General features: G+C 38.8%; 1 protein-coding gene and 1 pseudogene across 1 annotated transcript; both read right to left on the minus strand.

The window, feature by feature from the left end:
- Positions 1-13,809: 13,809 nt before the first annotated feature.
- Positions 13,810-15,239, minus strand: LOC148697368 (uncharacterized). Its single transcript, XM_088691984.1, has 2 exons — positions 14,156-15,239; positions 13,810-13,847 (listed from the first exon to the last, which is right to left on the minus strand). Exons 1-2 carry the CDS (start codon positions 15,237-15,239, stop codon positions 13,810-13,812), a joined length of 1,122 nt encoding a protein of 373 aa, XP_088548110.1.
- A 2,080-nt stretch (positions 15,240-17,319) lies between these two features.
- Positions 17,320-18,870, minus strand: LOC137721867 (protein DETOXIFICATION 49 pseudogene; annotated as a pseudogene).
- Between the last annotated feature and the right edge of the window lie 1,648 nt (positions 18,871-20,518).

Here is a 20,518-nt window from a genome sequence, read left to right on the forward strand (position 1 = left end):
ACGTTAACAACATCCATTCTGTGTAAAGGCTCCGTCATATTGTTGATTTTCATATAGAATTTATAGATTCAAGATAAGGAAACCCATTTATATGTGGCATTCAAATGGATGAAAATCAACAATATGACTGAGCCTTTACACATAATGGATGTTGTTAACGTCTTTATAGCAGACAAAGCAACACAAACAAAGCAACACCATCGTTGCCAATCAAACCCTAACAACTGAAATTGCTTCATGGATCTCATGATAATAACCTTAATTCAAACCCCAAAACTGAAATTTAGAGAATTAATTCAAACCCCAAAATTGAAAATCAGAACATAACCCCAAAACTGAAAATTAGAACATTAATTCAAACACCAAACCCTGTTTCAGAAAGAGTTATGTTTACCTAATCAATGAGATCGAGCTCGTTTGTTGGTTGCCACACAAAACCCTGTTTCAGAAAACCCCAAAACATGGGTTCATCATCAGAGAGCAGCCAAACCCTAACCTAAAAGTTAAATTAATTAGTTATAGCAAAAATTGAAAGCAAGTCAAATAGCTGGTACCTGGAATGCGGCGGTATGGCGTTGAGAGTGACAGAGAGAAACGAAAAGGAGGAGGAGGAAGAGGTGCAGCGGCGGGAGGGAAGAGGGGTTCACTGAACGGCGCAGGGTAGAAGTTTTTTGCGAGAGAGAAAGAGGGAGTGCAGAGTGTAGGATCGGGAGAAAGGAGAAAGGAGGGGGTAGTTTTGGTAAATTGAAAAAATTCATTAAGTGGGTATTGTAGCTCTGTGTTTTGTAAAAATAAGTGGCTTCTTGGAAGTTGCAAAATGCAGCTTCCACTTTTTGGCTTTTTTTCATGTGAAACTTTGAAAAAAAGCTGTTTTGGGATGTTTACCAAACACCAAAATCCTTACTAGCTTTTTTTCATCCTAGCTTTTTTTTTAATCACCTTAATCCCAAACTGCACCTATGTGTAACACTATTTTTCTATATCATGTATAAATGGTTTGGGACGTTGCAACGTCAGTAAGTTCATTTCATATCTATTGTAAAAAGATAAAAGTGCATTAGAAAGGTACTTGTCGTTCGAAAAAAAAAAAAAAAAAGGTTCTGCTTCCAAAAAAAAAAAAAGAAAAAAAAAAGGGGATTCTACACAAGCACAAGTACTAGTGAACTTGAAATTTATTTTTATTGCTAACCTTTGAACTAAAGAATAAAAAAAAAAGAGTTTTAACGGAAAACTCGCAGTACTGTTCACTTTAACAAAAAATCATATTTTTACACCAAAAAGTCAAACTTGGTACTATTCATTTTACCTTTTATTTTGTCCTTATCGTTAAAACTCAAAGTTTTTAAGCCATTTTCATTAGTTTTTCTTAAAAAAAAAAGAGGACTGGTTATATTCTTTTTCTCTAGACCTGGCATTCGTGTCGTGTTTTTTGTATTCGTGTTGTTTTCGTATCATACCTGATAGTTTAACAGGTCGTGTCGTGTAATAGCCATTAAAGTAAACGGGTAATATGATCCGACCCGAAATCAACCCGTTAATATTATCAGGTAATATGACCCGACCTGTTACCCATTAAGAAAAATATATTTTAAATCAATAAAAATAAAAATGAAAAACATAATTTGACCCAAAAAATTGTAAAACATAATACTAAATTCGTATATACATACTAAATTTCGGAGTTGACTCCTTCATGCAAGTTGTAAAGCTTTTCATTACGAGTAATTACATTTAACACACTTCTACAATAATTATTATTAATTTTGCACTCAAATAAAAAACACTGTTCATGAAATTTGGAGGGTTTTAAAAATCTAAACGACCATGTAACCATCGCCTAAGTGTTAAGGATGCAATTATGAACGTTTATTATGCTTTCACATCTTTCAGACTTATACATTAATGATTATGAATTTTGTTTATTTTGAACTCCATTAAAAATACTATTCATGAGAGTTTGTATGGTTTTAAAAATTCAAACAATCATATACCCATCCTTAAAGTGTAGAGGATGCGACTCGGGCATTTGCATATTTTTTTCATATTTTTCGCACATGTAAATTAATTATTATAATTATTTTAATGTGTTTGGTATTTTAAAATTACTTGATATTTTTATTTTTAATGTGCTTTATGATTTTTAATCTCAATCTTTGCCTATAATATTGTGACAATCCGTTCCAAATTTTACGTTTTTATTTTATTTAAAAAACGTGAATTTACGAAAATGCCCTAGAGGCAAAGATTTTGACTTATGTTGACCATCGTCTAGAGAGACGTATGACTTATTCTGTTAACATATTCTCGTAGTACTCGTTGGTGTGAACGCATAGGCGAAAGCCGTTTGCGAGTCCGGATTATAACGGTATAGTTATGGATGTTTGAAAATGATTATTTAAAGTTTAGTTATAAATTATTTGAATTCTCACCTTGTGGGAAAGTGGCCAATCAGATTTTAGGCACAAATAGGAAGGACCGATCAATTATAAGGTCAAGGAACCAATTAGAATTAGAGATAGAGGGTGAGACCCAATCAGAAAAGAAAGAAAAAAAAAAAAATGGGGAAAGCTTCCCGTGCACCCATGCCCAATCCTGCGTGACCACCCATTTTCCAAGGCCGATTCTGGCCAACTCCAATGGATTTTTTCGATGCCACCACCACCATCTTGAAGCTCTCATTCCCCTCTACAAAACTCACCCAAGAACCATCTTGGTTAACCATGGTACATGGCGGTTGGAGGCCACGAAAGTCAACAAAAATCAACAGTGCTCCGTCCACTCTTTTCAATTTTCCGGCAAATCGGCAAAGCGATGGCCGATGCCACCACTTGGGCTTTGTAGCCCATCATCCCAGGAGCAAAACCCAACCAACCTTGACCCCGTTGGACCATTGTAGAAGACGAATCGACACCGGGAAGTTTTAGGCACCCACCGGCTTTGTGGGCAAAATTGACCATCTTCCGTCCACTTTTGGATTTCGTGGTAGGTATGAAAGTTGCTCCACTCACTGAGATCTTCATTTTTGTGAAGTTTGAGAATTTTTGGAAATAGTTGGATTTTCCGGTGAGTTGGGATGGCCGACCACCACCCATAGTGGCGCGTACAGCGGCGCGTGGCTAGTGGGCCACCAATGCTATTTTTAGGCTATGTCGAATGTCTTGAATTCAGTTTTGATATTTGAATGACGTAGGGTGATCGTTGGAACCTAAATTCGTTACGATACGTTACTTGATAAAAATGTGAATCGACAATCCGACTGTTGGATCGTCACCAAAATTGGATACATTATAATACATAATATTTAAAAATCATAGGAATTTATGGATCAGGAATTCGATGTACGGATCTTCCCGAATTGGATTTGTAAGTTAGTAAAATAAATGTTCACGGCCACTTGTTTTGGGCAATTGGTGGAGATCCGACCGTTGGATCGTAATGAAATTTTAATATGTTATTCTAGAAGCATATTGTGGATCTTTGGGAGTTGTGGATTGGAAATCTGATATGCGGATCTTCCGGGTCGAGTTATACAGGGTGTAGACCCTACCGTTGATCTTTGATCGACGGTTGACTTGTGGTCAATGAGTCTCAAACTATTTTAGAATGTCCTTGAGGATGTGTTTTATGTGAATTACATATTCTATTGATAAAAGTTCCGAGATGTGATTCGATAATTGGTCACAGGGGCCAATCATTCGGGACGCCTCGATGCGTGCGCTAGGAATCATAGCGTGGATTCCAGGTCAGTGGATCTTTTCCTTTTATCGTACATATTATTGATAATTCCATCGACACTTTTAAATATATTAGGTATATTACCTTCATATGATTATTGTGAATGCTTGAAGTACTAATATGAACTACGAATGGTTTGATCCCTATTTAGGGTACGTAGGCAGTCTAACGAGACGTTAGATGCAGCCATAATATATTTGAGACAAAAGCCTTATTTGAGAAATTGAGTAATGCGAAGAAAATTGATAAAGGAAAGTTTTAGGTTTGTGAATTAGTTAGTTAAATTAGTGTTAATTGGGTTTGTCACGGATAATTATCCTTGAAAATAAGTAGTTCGGGAGTAGGACGTTATTGACTGTACATTTTACACCGTATTGTATATAATTGAAAATGCTACGACATGGTTGAGTATTAGATTGCATCATGGTATATCTATATGTATATTACTTGCATATAATTATTGGGAATGCTTTAAAGTGCAAAGGTGAATGCAGGACACCCAGGTAAGTTCAGGTGAGTTTATGGTATTAGTTGAATCGATACAATTATAGCATGACTATATTTATGTGTTAGGCAACTTTGATACTGTCGTACTGGTTGCCATGAGTTGTACATGTTATATTGAGATGCATTGAGAGCTCATAAACCTGCACCTCGGTGTTAGTGCTCCCGTCCATGGCCAGAGCACAGTCCTTCACGTGATGTTCACCTTTCGCACCTTACGCTCACCTTGGACTCAAGGTAGGTGCATAGGCTTGTCGTACAGACCACTATAGATGGTTTCGACTCGTAGGTGACCCGCGATTATTCGCCCAGTCTTCACGTGATCGTAGCATTTGAGCGTACTTATTTACACCCAGTCCTGTTGTACAGACCACTAGAGGTGGTTTCGACTCGTGTGCAGGGATGTTTGATGAACTATAGATTAAGTCGTGCAGGTCACTATAGGTGACTCCCGACTTGTATGCTAGTATTGATTGATGTGATATGGATACCTGCACCCCGATGTTAGTGCTCCCGCCCGTGACCAGGGCACAGTCCTTCACGTGATGTTCACCTCCCGCACCTTACGATCACCTTGGACACAAGGTAGGTGCACATGCTTATCGTACATACCACTATAGGTGGTTATGACTCATAGGTGACCTGCGATTATTCGCACAGTCTTCACGTGATCGTAGCACTTGAGCGTACTTATTTACACCCAGTCCTGTTGTACAGACCACTAGAGGTGGTTCCGACTCGTGTGCAGGGATGATTGATGAGATATGGATAAGTCATACAGGTCACTAGAGGTGACTCTTGACTTATATGTTAGCATTGATTAATGAGATATGAGTGCAGTCGTACGGGTCATATTAGGTGATTCCGGCTGATGTATCATTTTATATTGATTAAGTTCATTTGGCCTACTTGTTAATGCATTGTAGAGTCTATGGACATGACATACCCGTGGTTTTGGCCATTTTTGAGCATGGGTGGATATATATATATATGTGTGTGTGTGTGTGTGTGTGTGTGTGTGTGTGTGTGTGGTACTGTCCTATAGAAAACGATAAGGGAATTACAATGAGGGGTTATTATTGTTAGAAAGGTAATAGTTTTGGGAAACTTGGTTTTACTGCTTACTCACACTTTCTGTTTTGTACCCCTTCAGGTTTTAACAGCTGAGTCCGTATCGACGAGGATATATAGTTAATCTTAGTATTGGTGGCTACTTTTAAGGGTATGATTCTTACTCACACTACTGTAGTTTACTTACGCTCTGACATAGCGTGTGAAATGGGTTCGCTCCCACTCGTAGCGCACTCTGGTATTTAGACACTTTTAGGTTCAAATTTATTCACATTTTATACACTATCACATTTTATGGCTTCGTCACCCTCCAGGTGTCGGCCAACACAGCTCGATTTGGGGTCCTAGTGGACATTCCGGATCGAAGTGTGTCAAATATACTATAAAAATAAATAAATAAAACTTAAATTTTAAAATTTATATAGAATAATAATTAATAAACAATATATTCATATTCATTATATCTATTGTATTTTACAGTAAGTTTTTTTTAGTAGTTTAAAAAATTAAAATCATCAAAATAACTTTTTTCTTATCGTGTCGAAACAAGTTACCCGTGTGTTATCTCGTGTAAACCTGTTAAGAACCTGTTATTAATGGGTTATTATCGTGTGACCCGATAATGACCCGATTAGTTATCGTGTTGACCTAAAAATCCGTTATTGTCGTGTTGTTTACGCGTTATGGTAACAGGTCATGTAAGAAATTACCAGGTCTACTTTTCTCTATCATTGTCTTCCTCTTAATGCAGTTTGATTTTGTAGCACAACATTTGCCCTATGCATGAGGGTACATATGTGTTACCTTTTCCAAAAATTGTATGCCTTTAATGGTGGAAGACATGGTGAGATTTGAACAGTTGATGCAAAAATGCTGAAATTGACTTGTATCACAATAATTACGAGTATTTACTTATGCACAAGAAATTTGAAACTGTAACCGTTATATTGAGAACCAATGAAAAAAGAAAAGAAAAGAGAGCCTAAATGTATGTCGCAACTGAAACACGTAGGGTGCATTTGTTGCACCGAACTATCTCGGACTTGACTAACTTCAAGGACTAAGCAGGAATAACTTATACTAGACTAAGTTGGACTAACTTAATGAAGCGTTTGATGCAGTGTCTGACTAAGAAGCTGGATAATAACAAATTCTAATATAATATTATTTAATCTATAATTATTAATATTTTATTATTATCCCCTCTTTTTCTCCATATTTTCCTACCATTCCCGTCCCACTTTCTCCCTATTCTCTCCCTTCTCCGTAGCACCCTCCCTTTTGTGTTTCCTCCCATACCTCTCGACTCCCATCTCTCTTTCTCTCTTTCTCTCTCTCTCTCTCTCTTTCTCTCTTTTTTTTTTTTCCGGTCCAACTCCTTCTCGATTCCAGTCTCTTTTTCTCTTTCCTTCATCCCTATCTAGCTATGCGTTGTTCAAACGGAACCTCACGGCTCCATTTTTTCAGATGAGTTGCAGGTGTCCCGATGCGTTTTTCGGCCAAACCTTGTTGAATTGGATGAAGTTAGCACAGCCAAAAAACTCTTCACCATTCCTTGACCGGATCTGAGCTTTGCATGCTCGAATTTGTCATGGATTTGAAGAAGCCCAAACAGGTCGAGACTTCCAGGCCATTTTCCAGCCACATTCGACCACCTTTTGGCCTCGATTCAAGTAAAATCATAATCCTGTCACTCCCAGCTTCAATTTGGTATATTTTATTTGAAAGTTGGTTGTGAAACGAATTTGAAAGAGAGTCGAATCAGAAAGTTAACAATCGATCTAGGTGATCGGAGATGACGAGGAGTCATTGGAGTGGTCATTGAGCATAACGAAGGTGAGAGAGATGATAGTCTTAGCTAGTCCCATGGTTTTTGGGGGGCTTCACTGAGACCGGCTAGCCCTTGATTTGGTCTAGGCGAGTGAGACTTAGTCTCATTAAATCTAATTGGCTTTTTAGCCAAAATGGTTCCAGAGATTTGCATAAGACATCACTTTGGTCTTATTAAATCTAATCCGTTAAGTGCCCCGGAGCTCTTTGCCGGAAATTTGGGCAATTTTCAAAGTTTCGTAACTCAATCGTTTCTTAACAAATTCGACCTATAATATATCAAAATGAAGATAGGAAAGTTTAGAACAAGATTTCTATTGATGGTGGACAATCTTAAGGACCATTTCTATTGATTTTCAATGTCAAGGACCAAAGTGATGTGTTATGCAAATCTCAGGGACCATTTTGGCTAAAAAGCCAATCTAATCCCTACTGGGAACAAACTTGAGACTAGACTAACCCTTAGTCCTGTCTAGTCCAATGAACTTTAGTGAGGGCAAGCAAACGCCCCCGTAAGGAATTAGGTTAATGCTTATTATTAAGTTAATTACAATTTGAAATACATAAATAACATTTTCTCTTCCAAGAATGTAGAGAGTTAGGTTGAAGCAAATATATTTTGTTTAAGAAGATTCAAGCCTGCTATGGTTTGGCAAAGACAACATATCGGTGCACAATATATTTCTTAACTTGTCCTTCTCAGTATACAACATCCAAACTGAAATGTATGACCTTTCCGTTTGCACAAGAGGATGAGTTTTGCTACGTATAGAGTTACTTCTATAGATCTCAAGTAGCATGGACTATAGAGGATTAGACAAGAAAGAAACTACACAGCAACCCAATGATGACAAGTAGGGGTGGTTCAGGACGGGATCCTGAATCGAAACTCATAACCCAAATCCCGAACCAATCTATTTCGGGATGGGATTCTGACAACCGAAATTGAACAGCAATTTTGGGATTCCCAAAAAATTTTTAGAATTTCGTTACAATTCAAGATTGGCCATTTTTCGTGCAAAGATTTCCCACTGCGCCATGGATTGACAGAGGTGGAGAATAAGGGAGGAGGAAAGATTGAGAGACAAAGAAACAATAAGCGAGTCGTGGTGGCTGTGCGATGTGGTGATAGACATGTGGTGGTTGTACGACAAAGTCATTCGGTGGTGGTGCGTGGTGGCTGCATAGTCTAGCTGGGCGACGGAGAAAACATGGAGAACTCAGATGGGGGAGAGAGAAAGAATATCAGGGTATGAAGCGAGTTGAGAATGTTAAATATAAATTAATGTTCAGTTATAACGTTTTAGTTTTACCTGTGTCTGTATGAAAGGCACGTTGGTTTTGTATTGTGAAGGCCAAGTTGTCTTTGCTTTATGTTTGAAAGTCAATATGCCTAGAGTCTAGATGTTAGCAAAGAGGTGGAATTAGACTTGGCAATTTCTTACACGATCCGTTAACACGATACGTAAATGACACAAAAATAATAGGTTTCAGATCAACACGATAACTAATCGGGTTGTTTTCGGGTCATTATAAGAACCTGTTAATAACGGGTCCTTAATAGGTTTACACGAAGGTGACACGTAGGTAATCCGTTTCGACACGTTAAGAAAAAAAATTATTTTGAAGATTTTAATTTTCTAAACTATTGAAAAACTCATTATAAAATACGATAGCCATAATGTATATGTATATATTGTAATTTAAATATGTATTATTGTATTAGGAAAGCAAGGTTCTTTATCACATAATGGGCTCTTATGGAATGCTTGATTGCATTTGCACATGATTTGTATAAACAGACTTTCCGCGTGGATTAGCAATCAAAGTTCAGGGATAGTCTGGGAATAAGTTTTCTGTGTAGCTATTAGATATAGGAGATAGTTTCACTTAACCATTCCCCTCCTGTAGCCAAAGTGTTAGCGGCTATAGCATCCACCGGTAATGCGTGGAAGAGGGTAAACTTTCTATGTAGATAGGAAGTATCAACACCTTTTGCATCTTTTAAAGGAAATATATAAGAATGTCATTTTATTAATTAATTAATTAATTTTTATAATATACCATAGTAAAGAGTGACATTAAAAAATTATAAAACACAATTAAAAATAAAAATATCAAACACATTAAAAAAATTATAATAATTAGTTACAAGTGCGAAAAATGTGAAAAAATATGCAAACGCTCGTGTTCGCATCCTCTAGTTTCGAGTATGGGTACATTGTCGTCTGAATTTTTAAAAGGAAAACTAAAGAAAAATGCTTGAAAACTTTTTAATGATAAGGACAAAATAAAGGGTAAAGTGAATAGTACCAGGATTGACTTTTTAGTGTAAAAATGTGGTTTTTCGTTAAAGTGAACAGTACCGTGGGCTTTTCGTTAAAACTCTCATTTTTAAAACCATACAAATCCTCATGAATAGCATTTTTAAGGGAGTTCAAAATAAATAAAATTCATAATTATTAATATACAAGTTTCAAAAAAATGTGAAAGCATATATAAACGTGCAAAGTTCCTCAACCTTGAAACACAATTCCTTTCATTGTGCATATCCTTGAACATTTGGTATTTTGTAATAATGTATTAATGTTTTTTCATTTGGCTCTTATTTTGGAGTATGTAATACTTGAAAGACAAATGTTGTTTTTTCTTTATTTATTTATTTTTTTATGTTTTGAAGTAATGTTTATGTGACAATATGGTATGCATGTACTAATTTTATATTATGTTTTTCATTTTCATTATTTATTAATTTAAAATATATTTTCTTTAATGGGTAACAGGTCGGGTCATATTACTTGATAATATTAATGGGTCGATTTCAGGTCTGGTCATATTACCCGTTTACTTTAATGGGTATTACACGACACGATCTATTAAGATATTGAGTATGTCACGAAAATGAAACGAACACGGAAAACACAACACGAATGCCAGGTCTATGTGAAAGTCATTATGCTCCAGACATAATGATTATAGCTAAGGTGTAGGAAGCTTTATGCTTTCGATTCCTGTGTGTAAAACTTCTCTTTGGGTGAAAACAATGCAAAACCAAGTTTCGGTTCCTCTGTTTGAGAAAAAAAAAAGGAAAGAGATTGGTTTCTATAGAAAGAAGAAAACTTGTTCTCTTTTCTCCATTTTTCATCTAGCATATTTCTTGTATAAGCCTGTTGTGTATGCTCTATCTTGATACTAATTAAATCCAACAAAGAATGAGGACCCTCTGGGGGACTATCTGATGAGAAGTAAGCAGCTTGGCCACGGCGTGGCATCTCTCGGTCAGTGATTGGGCACTGGAAGGACACAATGAGGGTTGGGAATTTAGCGTTTTGGGGGTTGGGAGGGAGCAGAGGTTGCAGTACTTTGTATTCGAAGGTTGAGAAAGATCAGAGAGTTTGAAGTCTTTGAGGAAGTGAGGTGACAGAGAGTAACGAACGGTTGAGATTTAATCTCAACTAAATCCAATGGTCGTTATTAATTCAACTATATATAAAATTATATTAAAATATTTATCGGTTTGGTTCGGGATTACAGAACAAAGGCATATTGTAAGAAATTGATATGCAATTGATTTGTATTTACTCAAGAGGTGGAGCCACCAATTTATAGTTACAGAAGTATCCTAATATGGTTCTATAATCAAGCTAAGTCAACTACAAATAAGGAAACAAGTCATTTACAATATTGATAAATACTACATTCCATTCTTAGCTTGATCTCCTTCAACACTCCCCCTCAAGTTGGAGTGTATGTTTATAACACTCAACTTGCCAAGGAGAACTTCAAACTGTGTCGAGCTTAATGGCTTAGTGAACAAATCAGCCGGCTGGTTTTCAGTTCGAATATGAGTTGTCCTAATCATCCCTTGTTGAATCTTCTCTCGAACCAGGTGGCAATCTATCTCTATGTGTTTGGTTCTCTCATGAAACACCGGATTCGATGCTATGTGTATAGCCGCCTGATTGTCACAGAATAAAGTTACGGGCTGTGTGTGATCAACTCCCAAATCCTTCAAAATATTCTTCAACCATGTGATCTCGCAGCAAGTGGTAGCCATCGAACGATACTCGGCTTCTGCACTTGAACGTGATACTGTCGTCTGTTTCTTAGTCTTCCAAGAAACCGGTGCTTGCCCAAGTAAAATGCAGTATCCCGTGATTGATCTCCTTGTGTCTTTGCAACGTGCCCAATCTGCATCACAGAATACCCGCAATTGAAGTGATCCTGTAGATGGGAGCAGAATACCTTGACCCGGTGTATGCTTAATATACTTAAGCACTTTATGGGCTGCTTCTAAATGCGGTTGCCGTGGCTTGTCCATAAACTGGCTTAGCACATGCACGGCGTAAGTCAGGTCCGGCCTAGTTATGGTCAAATATATCAATCTTCCAACCATTCTTCTGTATGCCGAAGCATCATCTAATAACCTTCCATTGGATTGTGTGAGTGATAAATTTTGTTCCATAGGGAACCGAGAAGGTTTGACCCCTAAGAATCCAGCATCATCCAAAATCTCCAAGGCATATTTACGTTGGGACAAGCTGATTCCATGCCGTGACCTGGCAACTTCGATGCCAAGGAAATACTTCAGCTGTCCCAAATCCTTAAGCTTGAATTGGTTGGCTAAGAATAATTTCGTGTTCTCTATATCCTCCAAATTGTTCCCTGCCAATATAACATCATCAACATATACGAGTAATACCAGGAGGTTGCCTTGACGACTTCGGACGAACAGAGAGTAGTCGGATCGTGACTGTTGGAATCCCGCAGCTTTGAGGGCAGTAGACAGCTTGATAAACCACTGCCTAGATGCCTGTTTTAAACCGTACAATGACTTGTGCAATTTACAGACTCGATGCTCCCCCTTTCGTCTGAAACCGGGAGGCAAAGACATGAACACCTCCTCATTAAGATCACCATTCAAAAACGCGTTGTTCACATCCAATTGGTGGAGATGCCAGCCACGCAGAGAGGCCACACTAAGCAGGACACGGACTGTCACCAGTTTGGCAACGGGAGCAAAAGTCTCCCGGTAATCAATTCCTTCAACTTGACTGTATCCCTTTGCCACTAAGCGGGCTTTGTAGCGTTCGACCGTACCATCAGCCTTCAATTTCACCTTATACACCCACTTACAGCCGATCGGCCGTTTATGAGGTGGCAACGGCACCAAGCTCCAAGTCCCATTGGCCTGCAAGGCATCAATCTCAGATTTCATGGTGGCACGCCAGTGTGGATGTTGGACGGCCTGAGAGAAACTGGTAGGTTCTTTAAGGAGGGTAAGTGTAGCAAGATATGTTTTGTGGGTGTGAGATATATGAGCATAAGACAAGGAATGAGAAAGTGGGTGAGCCGTACCTGAACAAGCGACCAAGTTCGTTGATGATGATGGTGCGGTCCTTGAAGGGAGGCTAGTCTCGAGTTGAAAGTCCTGCAAATAGGCAGGCGGCCGAGTGGAGCGACCGCCGCGGCGCGGAGCTGGGGTGAAAGGTTGGGTGGGGGGGGGACGGAGCATGGAGGTCGACAATGGGGGAAAGGGGTAAAGGGGACGTGGGTGGAGAGGTGGGTGTGGTGGGGGAAGAGACAGGGGAAGGTAAGGGTAAATCCGTAGGTGGATTGAGTGAAGGGGACTCGGGTGGGCCAGTGGGTAGAGGTGGCCCAGCAAGAGGGGAAGGCAGGTCCATGTCGAAATGGGAAGTGGGTAAAGTGGGCGGATTAGTAGATGCAGCGGAGGAGTGAGGAAGTAAGAAAGGAAAGGTATTTTCAAAGAAACTCACATCACGAGAAATAAGGACCTTTTGTTGACTAAGATCGAAAACGCGATATCCTTTTTGACCATGGGGATATCCCAGAAAAATGCACCGAGAGGCTCTTGGATCAAATTTAGAACGATTTTGGGTATGGGTAGAAGTAAAACATAAGCAACCAAAAACACGTAAATGGGAATAATTTGGGGAGCGGTTAAATAATTTCTCATATGGGGTTTTGCCACCAAGGAGAGGAGTAGGGGTTCGATTTATGAGATAGGCGGATGTGAGAATGGCGTCCCCCAAAAAACGAGGTGGAAGTCCGGCCTGAATAAGCAAGGCACGCGCCATATTTAACAGGTGTCTATGTTTTCTTTCAGCAACCCCATTTTGTTGTGGAGTGTTGACACAACTAGTTTGATGGATTATCCCTTTATCCGCATAGAAGTTCCTAAGTTTGAATTCAGGGCCATTGTCACTACGTATGATCTTAATTGAAGAATCAAATTGGGTGGCAATCAAATTGATGAAATTAACTAGAAGAGTCCTAGCATCAGACTTGTGTTTCATAAGGTAAATCCAAGTGCATCGAGTGTAGTCGTCAACAATAGTAAGAAAATATTTGGCACCCGAAATGGAAGCAATTTTATAACCACCCCATATATCAATATGAATTAAATCAAAACAAGAATGAGTAGTAATTGAACTTGAAGGAAAAGGAAGTTTGGTTTGTTTAGCCAAAGGACAAATTGCACACTTGTCAGTATCACAAGAGGCTTGTTTAAAATTGGAAAAAGAGAATAATGGAAGAACTCTGGAAGATGGGTGTCCAAGACGTTGGTGCCAAAGGGTTGGGTTGGATTTTTGTGCCTGATTGCATGTTCCTTTCTTGGTGTGATCGAGATAGTAGAGGCCCTCCCGTTCAATTCCCGTCCCAATCATCATTCCCGAACGTAGGTCCTGTATAATACAAAATTGGTTCAAAAAGATGGTTATACAAGATGAATTGGCTAACTTGCTAATTGAAATTAAATTCAATTTGAAATATGGGACACACAAAACGTTCTCAAGGATGAGATTGGGGGACAAGATGACTTTGCCAATGTGGGTCACTTGGGCCACAGATCCATTTGGCATTTCTACAGTGTGATTAGTGACCGGCCTTGAAGTAGAAAACAGGTTGGGATCATAGATCATATGGTCCGTGCAGCCACTGTCCAAAATCCAAGTAATCTGTTTGCCATTAGAGTTGAGTGAAAAAGCTTTACCTGAAAGTTCTTCATGGGTTGTGGAATTACCAACATGATTAGCGGAGGAAGACTTGGTTTGCAGCACACTCAATATTTGTTTGCATTCTTCAGCAGTGAATGGGAATTTCATCTCCTTCCTCTCCGTCAGACATGTTGCTGCTTGGTTCCCTTTGGAAATCACGATACCATGATCAGCCTCAGCCGCTGCCTTCTTCTTGCTGCAATAGTCGGCCGTATGACCCTTCCATCCGCAAAATGCACATTTTAGGTGTGCACGGCAATTCTTGGCAGTGTGGTTTGTTTTGTTGCACTTGGTGCACTTCAACTCACCCTTTTCTCCTTCGGTTTCACGGCTAGATCTCCTCACGGCAAACACGGCCGCATCTGGTTGTGCCTGAGCTTTATTCGCTGTTACTTCCGATTGTTTTTCATGTCGTAGTACAAGAGAGTAGGCTTTGTTCACGGTTGGTAAAGGATCTTGCAGTAAAGTGTTGCTACGAACACTTGCATATGATTCACTGAGACCCATAAGAAACTTCATGGTCTTCTGCGTGTCCAAGTATGCAGCCACTTCCTTGACCGATCCACAGGTGCAGATCGGGAAGGTGCACAAAGCATCACGTTCGTCCCATAGTCCCTTCAATTTCGTGAAGTAAGATCCCACAGACATACTTCCCTGCACACAATCATGAATCTCATTCTCGATATTGAACAGTTGAACCACGTTCACATGTGAGAATCTCTCCTGCAATTCCAGCCACATCTGCCTAGCATTCTTGCAATTAATCACGCTGCTGGCGATGTCTTTCGACATCGACCCTAGCAGCCAAGTTTGGACCAAGTTATTGCAGCGATTCCACTGCTGCCATTCAGTTGGATCCTGTCCATTCGGCTCCACGATCGAACCGTCCACGAGTCCGATTTTGTTCTTGACCGTTAAGGCCATAGTCATGGATTGTCTCCATGTGCTGTAATTATCTTCGACCAAGGGCTGCGGCACAAGGATAGCACCGGGTTGGTCTGAATGATGAAGGTATAGTTGGTGATTGGGATTATCCCACTTGGTTCCCGAAGCCGTGCCTGATGGTTTGTTCTCTGCCATGGAGGTCGGCTAGGGTTTTGTTGTGTTGCCCAGATCAATGCTCTAGTACCATGTAAGAAATTGATATGCAATTGATTTGTATTTACTCAAGAGGTGGAGCCACCAATTTATAGTTACAGAAGTATCCTAATATGGTTCCTACAATCAAGCTAAGTCAACTACAAATAAGGAAACAAGTCATTTACAATATTGATAAATACTACATTCCATTCTTAGCTTGAGAAAAAAAAAAGGAAAGAGATTGGTTTCTATAGAAAGAAGAAAACTTGTTCTCTTTTCTCCATTTTTCATCTAGCATATTTCTTGTATAAGCCTGTTGTGTATGCTCTATCTTGATACTAATTAAATCCAACAAAGAATGAGGACCCTCTGGGGGACTATCTGATGAGAAGTAAGCAGCTTGGCCACGGCGTGGCATCTCTCGGTCAGTGATTGGGCACTGGAAGGACACGATGAGGGTTGGGAATTTAGCGTTTTGGGGGTTGGGAGGGAGCAGAGGTTGCAGTACTTTGTATTCGAAGGTTGAGAAAGATCAGAGAGTTTGAAGTCTTTGAGGAAGTGAGGTGACAGAGAGTAACGAACGGTTGAGATTTAATCTCAACTAAATCCAATGGTCGTTATTAATTCAACTATATATAAAATTATATTAAACTATTTATCGGTTTGGTTCGGGATTACAGAACAAAGGCATATGAGATCTTAGATCCCGTATCGAACTTTTCGGGATCATGTACCAAACGGTTCGGGACGTTTTTGGTTCTCTCCCCATTTTGCTCACATTGTTTTCCCCAAAATCCTCTATTTCCCCTCGTTTTCTTTTGCCCCAAAATCCCTTGTGTCCTAGTTCGTACGATGGCCAATTCCGCCAGTAGTCTAAGTAAGTGGTGTGAGGGAGAAGGCTCTGGAAAAAGGAAGGTAAAGATTACGCATATATGTGGCAGAAGATGACGGGCACAAGCGAATCAACTTGGATGATTTCAGGGAATCTGAGTAGGAGTCGAACACTGAACTTGAGCACGATATTGGGTATGTATTGCGGAACAAATGTCCTACGGCCGAGTAGGGGTCTTGAAAGAAGGTGCTGAAGGATGGGAGTTAATATATTAGTAATTACTTTTGTTATATAATATATTATAATGTTTAATTTTAAATTATTTTTTGCATAAAAGGAGGGGTATATTATTGATGAAATGGAGCCGAACCTAATGAGTTTTGTGGACGATATATTCAAGAGGCATTAACGGCAGTTGAAGTATGACGTAGCCCGATATAGAGAAGCACCACCACTAGAGTAGTGTTATTTATTTATTTATTTATTTATTTTTGATGTTATGGACGAATAAATTAGTTTTATAATTATTTATTTATTGGACGGTGCTATCCATACACCCCTTTTTGTTTCTATACACTCCCTTTTAATTTTATAAAAGATATGTGTGTATAGCACCACACTATACTTTTCACTCCCACTCCTCGAAGAATTGGGAATTGATTAAACCAAGAGTCAGTGTGGCAATTTAATTAGTTACTAGAAAACTTGAGCACATCTCATCTCATATTTGTTTGACATGTTCGGCTGACAAAAATAATTAAAGAAATGCAGAATGAGTAAGTGCGAAAATGGTAAAGCACAGATGAGAGGATGGGGTATGGAGTCGGCGGTCGAACGGTAGCGTAACCGTAGCCACTTATGTTAGAATCCAAAACTAAAAATTCCCAAAGCATTTAAGGCACAAAATACAAACAAACTGCGACAATATAAGAAACAAAAACAACATTGATCTTCTTCCATATCCCATCAATTGGTAGACAATAAATAAGACAAATTAATCCCACTAAACAATGTCATAGGCAACAAAGCAACAACAATGCTTTCCCATTTGAAACGTAATTAAACAATTGTAAATGAAATTAAGCATGTTACTTCCACAAGAATCTGTGAAAAGAAATAAACATTGCTTCTATGAATATCCCTTCTTAAAAGAAATCTCAATGTCATTTACAATAGAATTGCTTATCTTTCTGAAGGAGGAAACAAAATTGTATTAAATTTCCCATAACAATTGGTCAATGCTTACAGTCACACCAGTGGTAAATTGTTGCATTCTTCTGTGTTATCAAATGAACTCAAAGATTCACTAGCTTTATCAAAATCTTGAAAATCATCATCATCAATGGTAAAAGTCCCTGTGAGCTCCTTGGCTCTCTGGGCTTGAAGATCCCAATTGGTTCTAAACAAAGCAAACAACATTGTCAAAACACATGAGCCTTGGGCTGCCAGAAGACCAAGCCAAAGTCCTCTAAAATCAAACTGTTCATATAAACTCAACCACACAGCAACAGGCATTCCCACAAGATAAAAGCAACCCAAATTTATGTTTGCTCCCAATTTTGGCCTAGCAGTTCCCCTCAAAACACCACAACCTGTAGTTTGTGGGCAGTTTCCGAGCTCGCATAGGCCGATAATTGGCAACACCATTGATGTCAATGCAATAATCTCCGAGTCTTTGGTGAACATGCTGGCCCAAATGTTCCTCACAGTCACAGCAAACAACAATGCTGAAAATCCCAATATGAAGCTATAAGATAGGCCTACAATTGTTGCAAGTCTTGCTCTTTCGGGGCGGTTAGCACCAAGCTCATTTCCCACCCTTGTTGACACACCAAAGCTTAAGGAAGATGGGAAAATGTATATCAAAGCTGTGGTTTGGATCAGAATTCCCATTGAAGCAACAGTTGCTTGAGGGTTAAGCAACAAACCACATAGCAAAATCATGATCTCATACCACCACCATTCTAAACAAACCGATATGCAACTTGGAATGGCCAAATTCATTAGATTTTTCCACCCTGCGAAGCACTCTTTGGAAAAACCACCCCATGTTCTCTTGTACACACCAGAGATTGCAATGTAAGCTATCAATGATCCAACGAGGTTGACATTAGTCCAAACCCCGCTTAGTGCCACGCCTTTGATCCCAAGATTGAGAACATGAACAAGAAGGTAATTGATGGGAATGTGAAGAAGAATAGCCAAAGCTGCACAGAATGTGAGAGGCATGGTTATGGATTGAGTTCGGAGATAAATTCGCAAAGGGTGCAAAAGGCTTTGAGCAATGAGGTCAGGAAGAGAGTAAAGAATGTAAGAATGAGCCTCAGTTGCAATCTCATCTTGTTGGCCACAAAAAAGCAAAATCGTTTTCATGTTGAACCACAGAAATGCAATTGGGATTGAAGTTAAGAGAAGAAGAATAACTGTTCTCTGAAGGGTTAGGCCTAAAAGTTTGAATTTTTTGGCTCCGTAAGCTTGGCCACAAATGGGTTCCATCCCCATGGCAAGGCCAGAGAGAACAGAATAACCTGTGATGTTGGCAAATCCTATGGCAAGCGAGCCACCAGCCAATGAAAGCTCGCCGAGGTGGCCTAGGAAGAGCATGGAGATCATTGAGCGAGAGTAGAGTAATAGACCCGTCAATACCATTGGGAAAGCTATGTTGGCTATGCATTTGGTTTCTGTGAGAGCCAAAGATAGATGGGTTTTGTGGGGATTCTGGTTGGATTGCTCAAGTTTTGGGCTTTCTGGGATCAAAGGAGCTAACTTGTCCATGTTGAGAGAGAGAGAGAGAGAGAGAGAGAGAGAGAGAGATTGCTCAATTGGGTATGTGCACAAGTGTGTATGGGATTTAAAGGGAAGGTTTATAGGAATGAAAAGAAAACAAAAACTCAAGACTTTTGGACGGCCATTGTGGAAAAAAAAAATGAAAAAGAAATAGAGAGAGACTTCGGCGCTTATTATACAGAGCAATTTCTGAATTTCTTGGGAGTTTCAAGCGTCTTTTTATGACCAAAGCTTGATGACAATGCTGGGGGGTCTGCAGGCTCAATAGGGATATTATTCAGTTGCCAATTCCAAATGGACCGCAAGAAGTGAATGCATGCTGACCTCAATTAAAGGCTTAATTTTTTGTCTAACTTATTACTACGAGTCATACTTACTATTAAGTTTTTTTTTTCTTTGTCAATTTATTAATACTTAATGGTGCTGTTTAAGAGGCATGAAGAACGTTTCCAGTTTAGGATTCTTCTCGTCAAGACAAAATTTAGGTCGGACGGTTTTCTGCCCCTTTTTAAAGAGAGGGTACACACACACACACACACACACACACAGCATCTATAGTTTAGTAGGGCAAAAATTAAATGAAACATCAATGAGGTATTCATAAATAACAAAATTTGAAACCCCACTGTTTAAAATCTTTATTGAGGTGGTAGCGTATACAGTGACAAGGGGTTGTAAAGTTTGGTGTTGTTATGAATTTGGTAAATTTTTTGTTTCAACTTTTTTTTTTATTATTTTAATATTTAAAAATATTAAATATATTTTTTTAATTTTTTAATTTTTTTTAATAGAAAGTGGGGTCTGTATCAAGCCACGTCAGTATTTAACTGATAAATTAACGGCAGGCTAACGGAAGGTATAACATTGACACAAATTCGTAAGATGAGGTATGACATTGTCAATTTTAAAAGATGAGATATGAAAGTGTCATGACACCAATAGTTTAGGTAGTTTTTTGTACTTTACCCAAAAAAAAAAAAAAAAAAAAATCCAACCTAACCCAATTCGCCCCTGCAACCCAGAAAGAAGAAGAAGAAGAAAAACCCAACCTAACCTAGTTCGTCCCCCCTGGCAACCCAGAAAGAAGAAGAAGAAGAAGAAGAAGAAGAAGAAGAAAAACACAACCTAACCTAGTTCGTCCCCCACGGCAACCCAGAAAGAAGAAGAAGGAGAAGAAAAAGAAAAAAAAAATAAGGGTAAAGTACAAAAAACTACCTCAATTATTGGTGTCACAACACTTTCATACCTCATCTTTTAAAATTGACAATGTCATACCTCATCTTTAGAATTTGGTCCAATGTTATACCTTTTGTTACTTGGCCATTTTCTTTTCAGTTAAATGCTGACGTGGCTTGATTCGGATCCCACTTTCTACTAAAAAATTATTAAAATATTATTAAAAACTAATAAAAAATAATTTTTAAATATTAAAAGAAAAGTAAAAAAAAAAAAAATATCCCACTTTCCTCCTCCTTCTTCCTCCTTCTTCTTTTGTAGATTCAGGGTTTTTTTTTTTTTTTCTTCTTTTTCTTCTTCCTTCTCCTCCTCCTCCTCCTCCTTCTTGCTCATCCTCCTTTTGCAGATTCAGGTTTATTTTTTTATTTTTTTCTTCTTCTTCTTCTTCTTCCTCATTCTTTTGCAAATTTGGGCTCCTTCTTCC

The sequence above is a fragment of the Pyrus communis genome, chromosome 4 (genome assembly GCF_041283825.1).
Source record: "Pyrus communis isolate YQ-2024b chromosome 4, ASM4128382v1, whole genome shotgun sequence".
Classification (NCBI taxonomy): Eukaryota; Viridiplantae; Streptophyta; class Magnoliopsida; order Rosales; family Rosaceae; genus Pyrus; species Pyrus communis.

Coding starts and splice junctions, on each gene's coding strand:
- LOC148697368 (XM_088691984.1), bottom strand. CDS start 15,239: ATGGCAGAGAACAAACCATCAGGCACGGCTTCGGGAACCAAGTGGGAT. Junction 13,848..14,155: donor AACCCATGAAGAACTTTCAG/GTAAAGCTTTTT, acceptor TGTATTATACAG/GACCTACGTTCGGGAATGAT.